Here is a 10518-nt window from a genome sequence, read left to right as displayed (position 1 = left end):
CGTAAAGTACATTACCGGTAATTTGATTTCATTCCAGGAGACAGGGACTGTATTATAGTTTGATGCTATCAATGGTATGGCTTTGCGTTTGAGGATGGACCGGAAGTTAGCGCACCGTCGTAGCCCAAATGTGGAAATGGTTCGTGCATAGAAACCATTCTGCTACATAACCAAGCAAATATTAGTAAGTGGTGAAAAATACAAATACTTTATTACTGTATTTAAGTTTGAGCAATCATGTTTGCCCACAAGGGGTAGAGTGCACTTGTAGGGACATAAACGGATTTCAGAGTGGAATATTCTTTTTTTTTTTCCCTATTTAGGTGAACACGATGTTAAAGCACCTTGACCTATCATGGAATGGTTTTGGGAATGAAGGGGCCCTAGCAATAGGCGAAGCTCTGAAATTCAATCGCACTCTGGTGCACCTCAATCTCAACAACAACCGAATCACCAATGGGGGTGTCAGCATGCTCTGCAGGGGCCTTGAGTACAACGACACCTTGCAGGTGCTGATGGTGAGTAAAATAGTAACCACCAGTCTACATTCTGTGCTGTCTTATCCAAAATCTTGTTTTTTAATTTCTCCTCCAGCTGGCTTACAATTCACTAACAGTAGAGGGTGCACTGTCCTTGGTCTATATGGTGAAGAAAATGCCTAAAACTTCCTTGGAGGAGATTAACATCAGTGTAAGTGCATCTTTTCACATCCATTCGACATATTAATAATAGTAGAAGTCCTCAATGACATGAATTATTTCTACATTTTCCACCTCGTTTTTTTTTTTTTTCCCCCAAGCAGAATGTGTTGGTCAATGAAAACTTTTTACATCTGCTGGAGGTGACTTGCAAAGAGCATCCTGGTGTGAATGTACAATACGCAGGTGTTGGAGGGTTTATTGCCAAGAAACCATTAAAACGCATCGACCCAATGAAAGTCATCCAGGTTGGTTATATGTCCTCATGAAAACTTGTACAGTATAGCCAATGTCTGTCATCAATTCAACAAGTCACATAATTAGTTTGTGAAAGCATGTATTTAAGTGAAAAGTTTGAAAGTAATATTTACCAAACTGATAATATACAGGGTGTCCCCAAAGTCTCTATAAACTGTGTTTTTTTTTTTTTTTTTGTTTGAGGTATAATTCAGACAGATGAGAGGTCAGCAGCATTAAAAGTTTAGGCTCTGGACTATTTGTTTGAATTCTCTTCCTTTACCTGTAGCTCTTCAATTGACTTTGGAGGAGTGTTGCAAAATTGCTGCTCAGCAATAAGTTTTTCTGTTCCCAAAAGTCACTTTTGAGAAGCTCTGTGGTCCAAATGCTCCAATGTGTGGTTTACTTTATACCAGGGGTAGGGAACTCCGGTTCCTCGAGAGCCATATCATGCTTATTTTAGATCTCTCTCGACTTCAACACACCTGATTCAAATGATCAGCTCATTGATCAAGATTTGTAGAGGCCTGAAACAATTGAATCAGGTGTGTTGGAGTGGGGTGGAATCTAAAACTAGATATGGCTCTCGAGGAACCGGAGTTCCCTACCCCTGGGTTCCCCTATTCGTGGCAAATTTCTCAAAACAGGATTTGTTCTTGACAAATAATGCAGCATAAAGGTCCGATATTCCCGAAAACATCAAAATCTGAGAGCAGAAGTTTGCGCAAAGCCAGGAAAAGTCCATCCAGAGGGCTGCAGTGGAAGTCATCATCTACAAAAGCTTGACTCAACGGATGCTTCCAAGAGTAATAAAGCTTGAAGTCTTTTAGTTTTAACCACCTGAATTTGGTACGTAAATTGTATTACACGTCGGAGCAGTTTGACAGCAAAAAAGCTTCTCAAACTGGCACTCAACTGTTGGAGAAGAATAAATTCTTGTCACGTGACATTTTTTGCAATGCTGATTGACGTGCTAACAAAACCCGCAAAGCCTTGTTGTCAAATGCCTTTTGGGACACGCATTCTATCAATCGGGCTCATCTATATGTATTTTGCTCCTATTGAAGGACTATCTGAATCAACACAAGCTACGTCTGTGGGATTTCTTCCGAAATATTGACAAAGATGCCACAATGCGAGTCCCTGTGATTGATTTCAGGAACGCAATACAGGTTTGAACATTTACTGGCCATTTTATTGGCCAAGAATGCACTATGTGTTGAGCACTAAATGGTTCAGAAGTCTTGGATTGGATCATCTTGGATTTGACTGTATTTCAAATTGGCCTTGTCTTGACCACAACACTGTCAGTCATATGCACTTTTTGCATATTCCTGTTTTCACAAGTTGACTAACAAAACATTCACTGAGGAATTTAGGAATAATATCCTATTTTGCAATATAAAAAGAAGTAATGGGATCTTCCAAAGTTCCAAAAACAGGCAATGAAAATATAACAGAAGACACAGACAACCATATTCCCCTGCCCAGTGCAAATCACATAAATAATAATGTGTTCAATGAATTCATTTTTACAATGATTAAGGGGGGTTGATGCATGTTGTTGTCATATTTATGAATTAAATACAATGACATCCATCACACATACAGTATCAGCGGAGCGCAGAAACTGCCTGCGCCTGGATCAGATTCACCAAAATCACATTCCATCACCTGCACCACAATTTAGACCTGGTTTCGCCTAGTCTAAAGTCTGCTCTGCTTTCCGTCACCAAATTGTGAGGTGCTCTGGGGTGTGTAAAAGAAAATGCCGTTGGTCTGCCAGAACACCGAGCAAGGCACAATGTCAATGTCGTTTGGAAATTTCTGAAAATTCCCAAAACATGATAAACTACACTTGCCCCTGCAGGAAAATGAACATGTGGGTGTTTTTACGTCTACCGCACATGCCCTTGTCCACGAAAATAGAGCCACGACACTTAATATATTTGTTCTTGCTCTTATAACAGCAATCAAGTGTTCCCTTGGATCGATTCCAAATTGAGGAGCTTATCCAAAGGCTGGATCGCGACAGGACAGGAATGGTGGACTACAGGTGACTATGCCCCATCATTTTTGCTGATATTTTCATTTACATTGCTCCTCTTGGTCAAACACTGGTTTTATTAGTGTTTGACTTATGGTATGATGCCGTCGAACTGTTTAATTTATGGCCCTGTTACATTATATAGTCACATTCGCTGATGTTACTGTATGGCACAGAGATTTTTGTGCACATAGTAAAAAACAAACAAAAACAAAAAAAGTTAAGTATTCCCGCCTGGGGTTAATTCACTCTTTTAACTGAATAAACACATTATAAAATGATGGTTATGATTAGTTAATGCTTAACATTTAGCTTGATTCCATGGAGAAGTAAAACAGATGTTTTATTCAATAACTTAACGAAATTCTGACACCTTTCCTAAATTACATAATTAATTTATTGGACAAGGAAGCTAATTCTATAAGCGGATGTTCAAAATGGACCCACCATGCTTCACTATTGCGGTAGTGGAGCCGCTCAACCAACCAAGAGAATATTAGTGTAATCAAAAATGTATAATGTAAAATAACTACAGTGAATGTGATGTGGTGATTTGCTCGTAAATTTACTTAGACTATTAATTATGGAATTTTGCCCTCTTGAGCCGAACGCAAATTCTGTGTATGAATGGCAAGAGGAGGATACCGAATTTGATTGTCCATTCTCCCATCTAAAGCAGATTAAAAAAAGCATTTCAATGTTCTACCTATCACTATACGATGCTGGCATCGATGAAAAAATATATTTCTAGTAAATAAATAATTTTATTGGAAAATTTTCTGTGGCACACATGATGATTTCTCTTGGCACAAAATGGCTGGGGAAAAACCGCTATAAAAAGCTAATGGATGTGAAAATATGCACTTACACTTATGTTAATCTCCTCCAAAGAAGTTTTAGGCATTTTCTTCAACCACATGTGAGTCTCTCCGATTGGGAGAGTTGAAATTCCGAAAGTGTATCGTAAAGCAGCGCTGATGCTTCTCTGCAGGGGACTGGTCGATACCAGGAAGCAGATGATGCAGAATCACCGCCGACAACTGCGCAAGGTCGCATCCCGTCTGAAGAAAGAGAAGCGTAAGAGCGACCGCATCCTCAAGACCTTCCAGAACGCTGTGGAGGCAGTGACACCACACGGCTCTGCGGTCATCTCTCCAGAGGACACCAAAGAAGATTCCACTGGGTCAAATCGCTTTTCGGCCACTTTCCTTAGCTCTCGCCACCACATCGTGATGTCAAACAGTGGCACAATCTCCAACCCCAGCAGTGGCCACATCCACCTGCCCGTGTTGGCAGGCAGGACGCCACACCGTTTCACCAAGTCTCCAAACTTGCACTCACGTTCTCAACCCAATTTGCAGATTTGTTCCCTTTGGTCTGCCGAAGGCAGGTCCATTCCTGCACGGGCTGTTAGTTCCAATCTAGAAACGGGCCACAGCAAGCTTAAACAACCAACTGTTAACCACCTGACCAGGTCCAGACCTGCTCTTGACACCACAGAGTTTGGTATTAAAGCCAGGAAAGGCAACAAATCTAAAGCGAAGAAACTTGTGGGGAAGTACTCAAAGAATCCAAAGACATTTTAAAAATTTCAGTCAACAATGTGTCTCAATATTGGTGCGATTTAATTCGCTTGACCAGTGGAGGCTGTTTTACTCAGAAAACTGAATAAACACAAGCATGTCGCCATCATTCTGTTGGATACCAGGAGCATTTAGAAATGTAATACGTAAAGTACATTACCGGTAATTTGATTTCATTCCAGGAGACAGGGACTGTATTATAGTTTGATGCTATCAATGGTATGGCTTTGCGTTTGAGGATGGACCGGAAGTTAGCGCACCGTCGTAGCCCAAATGTGGAAATGGTTCGTGCATAGAAACCATTCTGCTACATAACCAAGCAAATATTAGTAAGTGGTGAAAAATACAAATACTTTATTACTGTATTTAAGTTGATTTCCAAGGTATCTAAACATTACTTTTCTGACAACTTTTTAACTTTTACCCCCATAAATTTGAAAACAGACATCAGTACCTTCTACTCCTTACTTCGTCAAAATAGGCTTGTTACGTTTTTCAACCAGATACCTCCTTATACCACTATTCCTCATTATTATAGTGCAAATCCCTCAGACAACCTTTCAAGGTTGTGCTCGGTCAGAAGCGCCATATGGGGGAATAAAGCTTTTGCTTGGGAATTCTGTCATCTGTTGGACACACCCAACCATTGGCAGGGCTCGTTTGAATTCTGGTGCCTGTGGGTAATTTCAAACTAATGCCCTAATATTTAGACAGTTCCTGTTTACTGAAGATAACATTGTTTCATTTTGACCAGTATCCGAGCAAACAATGCTGTGAAACTGGACAGGTGAAACATCATGTAAGACGTTTAAATGGGCTATATAATCATAGAAGCCTTGGGCCACAGTATCATTCCTGATTTGGCTGTTGCAGAATGATTGTCCCTCTGTATGTCTTTGCTCTACTGGGCTCCACTCTGGCCTGGGGGGTAAGTATATGTCTTCAATTATCTATTGTAATCTTGTTTAATTTCTTAATTTTTTGTTGATTTTTGCGCCTCCATCCCACACAGTATCTTAATGTTTCAGGGTTTGAACCAGTGGCATGAACTGAGTGCGAATGCTGAGGCTGGAAGCGGGGGTGCCGACTCTTGCACTTGTGATGCCTTCTTGCCAAGTTCTACATTTCCCGTGAAAGATCTAGCGGTGGTGGAGCAGGCAGCTGAGCAGATCTCCCACAAGCTGGAGATGGAGATGGGCAAGGTAATCTGATGTGAGAGAACTACAGTGTTCTCATCATTATGCAGATTTTTAAGTGATTTTTTTATGGGTTTTTGTTGTATGCTTACTTACTGTCATGCTGTCATTTGCGAGGGGTAAAACAATTTTTTTTAAAACTACAGTGTTCTCATCATTATGCAGATTTTTAAGTGTTTTTTTTATGGGATTTTGCTGTATGCTTACTTACTGTCATGCTGTCATTTGGGAGGGGTAAAACAATTTTTTTTAGTGTTGCATTCTGTCTATATCACCGATTTTCACCTACTGCTGGAGGGTCTGAAATGTATCTCTTGCAATATTTGGGGGTTCGTTGTGTGCACAAAAATATGTTTAAGAACAATTGACAACAAGACTTCTCCATAATTTTAGATTGAGGACTATGAGATGAAGATGACACAATATGCGGAAAAGATCATCGAGCTGACAAGGGAAATTGAGCTACTGGAAAAGAAACCTGATGCCAATAGTGACGCCACTTTGGAAAACATGGAGCTGAAGATTAAGCAAGTCGAGGCTCTGGTTGAGGATCTGAAGATTTCATTCAAAACCTCTGGCACCGTCTTCCAGTCTCTTCACCAAGAGGTCAGTCCTCAAATGTGGATGCACTTGGACAGAGGACTCGATAGAGAGAATTTGAACATAAAATTAGCATTACTTTTAACCACAATTATACTGATAACCTGGTAACACATTTCTGAATAGCTTTGAGCCATCAGTAATGGGTAGTTTTTAGCCCTGGTTGGATTAAAATCTTGACCCAATGTGTTTGTTATAAATACAGCAGTATTGGGTTTGTCCCTGGTGGAGCCAGCCCAGGGTTTGCTATTCACCCAACTTGGGTTACCCAGCAGTTTTAACAGTGTTGTTTTTGTTTTTTGTTGTTGTTTTTTTTCTCAGATCACAGTCATGGTGAAGAGCCTCGATCAGCTGGAGAAGACCCACGACAAGAATTTGGTTCTACAGACACGCCGAGAGTACATTAAGATCCAAATGGAGCTAGAAGAGTGCGAGAGACGCCACCAAGAGATCTTCAACCCCAACATCGGTATGCTCTACCACACACATTTTATAGATGTGCGTATGTATGAATGAATTGAAGTACATGTTTCTGTCTCTTGGTGAAGGTTCCTGCGATCATACGGGTATCATCAAGGTCAGCAAGCCTCTTGTGAGTCAACTTAATGCTCAACTCGGCACCTCCTACATATACGGAGGATGGGGCAAAGATTCAAAGCCTATTCCTGACAGGGAGTCTATGTACTGGTTCTCTGGAGACTCTTCTATTTACATCGATGACATTAGGTTCTACAGTAATTACAAAAATCTGGTATTGAGAAACCCTTTCCTGCATCACACCATATTAAATGGGTGGAATGGTCTTGGCAGCAATTATATAGTTCGTGGCAACACACTATATTATCAGAAGTACAGTCCGTTTGGGTTGGCTAAATATAATTTTACCAGCATGACATATGATTCCAGGGTGATTCCGGGGGCAAGCTCAACCTTTTCCTATGCCAACTATGAGAATCAGATCTTTGATTTTGCTGCAGATGAGAATGGTCTTTGGGTGACGTATGCCACAGATCAGTCAAACGGCAAGATGGTCATTGCTAAAATAAACGAAGAATCTTTTGGGATTGAGGAAGTATGGGAGACCAGTGTCTATAAACCAGCCATTAACAACATTTTTATGGTGTGTGGTGTTCTTTATGGTGTCAGGACGGTTGACATCCAGAATGAGGAGATATTTTTTATGTTTGACACTAAAACCAAAGAAGAGAAGCACATAAGTATAATTTTTGAGCGCTTCCAGGATAAGTATTCCAACCTGGACTACAATCCAACTGATCAGAAGCTATACATGTACACTAATGGCTACTATGTCAACTACCACCTTTGGTTTAACCACACAGCTACGGCCACAGTCCAACCCCCTTTTGCTCCAACCCAAATCTAACATGTGACCTATTGGAAGAGTCACTGTTTTTTTCCCCCTCACTTCAGCGCTCATAAAATCAAGTATCTCTTTTATGATTAAATGCAAATAAATCATCATATGCATCATCGATGTGTTTCTTTTTGTTTAGTGTGTATCAGGGTTCCATTATTGAAAGACATTAGTCTGACTACTGCAAATAGTGGATGATACTATTATAATTTCTAATCTGCACATATACGTATACATTACAGACATCCATTTTATATAGAGCTTGTCCTCATTAGCCTATCCCAGATGACTTTGGCAAGAGGAAGAGTATACCCATGCTGGGTCATTAGGTATATACAAATATTTAATTCATGTTCCTTTTTACATTTTATAATCTGTAACTAGTTTAATTCTAAGTAACCACTTGATAAAATAAAAACATACTGAATTATAATTAATACTTTCATGTTATTATATACTGTACAATAAATCTATTCACACAAAAATGTCGGCATCATTCAGGTGGCTAACTGGAGCATTTAGAAAGGTATTGTGTTATTATATACAATAAATCTATTAACAAATTTAATGTGATAAATACATTAAAGAAATAATCAATATACTGTACCTTATGTTAGCCAGATTTATGAATTAATGCAACCAACAAAACAGAACATTATATCCATCCATCCATTCCCTGAACAACTTATCCTAGCAAGTTATTGAAAAAAAAATATCAAGGAATACATTTTAATGCAACCAGTGTTAGTCAAAAAGATTAGAACAAAATGTAAACAAAAACACAGTTAAATTCATTCAAAAATATTACATATTGTTATCCAGTTAAATTTATAAACATACAGGGACATTTTTATATAAATAAAGAATAAATACATAAAAATAATAAATAAACAAAATATGACGTATTGTATCCTATCAGGAAGTTTTACTGTACACTGTAGTCCTGGACTATTTTATCAATGAACAGAAAGGGAAGTGACGTGTTTTATTCAAAATACGTCAGGCGGCTCCGCCCACACGCGGCAGTTATGATTTTTTTTTTCTTCCTAATTTTGTAAGCGGGTTATTCGTTAGCAACTAGGTTCAGTTGTTAGCCTAGCACAGGACTCCTAAAACCCATGGCGTCGTATCAACATTTGGTGCAATGTTCGGACACTCGCTTCCAATCTCCGGCGAAGGTATTCGCGATTCTTAAATCGAGAGTACAGAGCGGAGAACAAACGACGTGCGGAGTTGGCGAAGAATACGCCGCGCAAATGAAACCAGCCTTGAGCCGAACACAGAACACCTGGGAACCGAATGAACTACATCACAGGTTTGGTGAGGTGGAGGCTTCGACTATTTCGCCTATAAAGAGTCCCAAGAAAAGCCTTGACGATGCATACTCGGACTATAACAGACAGGCAATGGAGCTTCCACATACAAGCAACACCGTACATCGATTTCGATCACCAGTGACACATTTTATGGAATCCACGGCGGCGTTTCCACTACGCGTCGACACAGACCCAAGTTCAACCAGAGACCCTCGAGAGATTGTTGACAAAAGCGTCACCAGATTCGAGACAGAATTATTTCCTATCGACGCCTGCATGCCTCCGGTGTCCATTTTTCCCCCCGCGAGGAAGAAATCGAGGAAAAGAAAACTGGAGGAGCAGGAGATGAACGCAGTTGGCATCGAGGCAAACGTCACATCAGAAATCGAGGATGACAACATGGAGATTGCAGGAGGATATCGCTACACTCCAAACAAAAGCACATGCAGCATGACAAGTAAGGCGATTTTATTGAACACAGCGTTGCCTTGATTTACGATTTTCTTTCGAGATACGAGCCGTGCCTCTGGGAAGGCGATTGTATTTATATAGCACATTTCGAGCACAAGGTAACTCAATGTGCTTCACACAAGCAAAGACAAAACACCAAAAATGTGTGGGTGTGTGTATGTGCGCCCGTGCGGTAACCGGTCATTCGCGGGATGTTGGTTGCTTGAAAAGTAGATCTTTGGTCAAAAAAGATTGGGCGCTCCTGGTTTAAGCAATGGCTATTTCAACAAAAAGGACCCCAACACATGTAGGCAGACAATATCATAATCATCACATGAATATAGTACTGTAGTCTGTGGAAAAAGGGCCGTTACTGCAGCCAACTGAGTCAAGCAAAAACTTTCTTCGGTAATGATATTGTCATTTGTACACGACTTGTTTTTAGTCAGCCATTTTAATGACTGCACAGTATGTATTGTTTCTAACAGGGTGCACTGTGTCTTTGGAAAAACTCATGTCTCCCGCAAAGATGTTTGCTTACATGAAAGAACGGGTATTCAGAAGAGAGCTAGAGCAAGACAGCGAAGACTGCCAGGAACCAAGTGAACCCCCTAATCAAGGTAAGCAAAAAGACAAAAGTCTATGTCTGCGCACAAACAAAATCTACCAGACCCATGTCCAAAACTCAGTGTTTATTACCGTATTTTAGTTGTCCACACTGGCTACAGATGTCAGAAGCTGCAAATTGAGAGTCCAGTCACCCAGGAGCTTGCTGACAGCCAGTCAGACACATTTAATCCTGAAGAGGACTCTCCCTTCGCTGTAGAATCGGACCATATTTTGTTTGATCCCATCCTCCTCAACCGGCCCTCCATTTCCATTTCCAAGAAACAGAACTCAATGTTCAAGGACAAGCAAAGGCCAAACTTTACAAAAATACCCAATGTGAGTAGAAATATAATATAAATGGAATTCTCTAAAAGGAAAAAAAAACATATATATATGTATATATATAT

General features: G+C 40.1%; 3 protein-coding genes across 9 annotated transcripts in view; all 3 read left to right on the top strand.

Moving 5' to 3' along the window:
* Positions 1-284: 284 nt before the first annotated feature.
* Positions 285-4668, top strand: LOC109526105 (leucine-rich repeat-containing protein 74A-like). Of its 3 annotated transcripts, none has more exons than XM_019887148.1 (6): positions 285-518; positions 595-690; positions 800-946; positions 2003-2107; positions 2906-2991; positions 3974-4668. In XM_019887148.1, exons 1-6 carry the CDS (start codon positions 333-335, stop codon positions 4566-4568), a joined length of 1215 nt encoding a protein of 404 aa, XP_019742707.1. In that variant the 5' UTR covers positions 285-332; the 3' UTR covers positions 4569-4668. The 3 variants fall into 3 exon arrangements, with proteins under 3 accessions (XP_019742707.1, XP_019742709.1, XP_019742708.1); XM_019887149.1 differs by having other exon boundaries at positions 287-518; positions 803-946; XM_019887150.1 differs by lacking the exon at positions 800-946 and having other exon boundaries at positions 286-518.
* Positions 4641-7854, top strand: olfm4.1 (olfactomedin 4, tandem duplicate 1). Of its 2 annotated transcripts, none has more exons than XM_019887146.1 (5): positions 4641-4704; positions 5594-5767; positions 6155-6367; positions 6683-6830; positions 6910-7854. In XM_019887146.1, the coding sequence occupies exons 1-5, from the start codon at positions 4663-4665 to the stop codon at positions 7743-7745; spliced, it is 1413 nt and encodes a 470-aa protein (XP_019742705.1). In that variant the 5' UTR covers positions 4641-4662; the 3' UTR covers positions 7746-7854. The 2 variants fall into 2 exon arrangements, with proteins under 2 accessions (XP_019742705.1, XP_019742704.1); XM_019887145.1 differs by lacking the exon at positions 4641-4704 and adding an exon at positions 4739-5493.
* An 890-nt stretch (positions 7855-8744) lies between these two features.
* Positions 8745-10518, top strand: part of mis18bp1 (MIS18 binding protein 1) — a 14374-nt gene continuing 12600 nt past the window's right edge. For 3 of the 4 annotated variants that reach the window (XM_019887284.1, XM_019887285.1, XM_019887283.1), the window contains exons 1-3: positions 8745-9509; positions 9991-10122; positions 10212-10447. In XM_019887284.1, the coding sequence (XP_019742843.1) occupies positions 8855-9509; positions 9991-10122; positions 10212-10447 (1023 nt within the window). In that variant the 5' untranslated portion in view covers positions 8745-8854. The remainder of the gene's footprint in view (positions 9510-9990; positions 10123-10211; positions 10448-10518) is intronic. The other variant, XM_019887286.1, reaches the window with a different exon arrangement.

This window comes from Hippocampus comes, unplaced genomic scaffold (genome assembly GCF_001891065.2).
Source record: "Hippocampus comes isolate QL1 unplaced genomic scaffold, H_comes_QL1_v1.1 scaffold176, whole genome shotgun sequence".
Lineage (NCBI taxonomy): Eukaryota > Metazoa > Chordata > Actinopteri > Syngnathiformes > Syngnathidae > Hippocampus > Hippocampus comes.
This window is presented reverse-complemented; position numbering and strand designations above follow the sequence as displayed.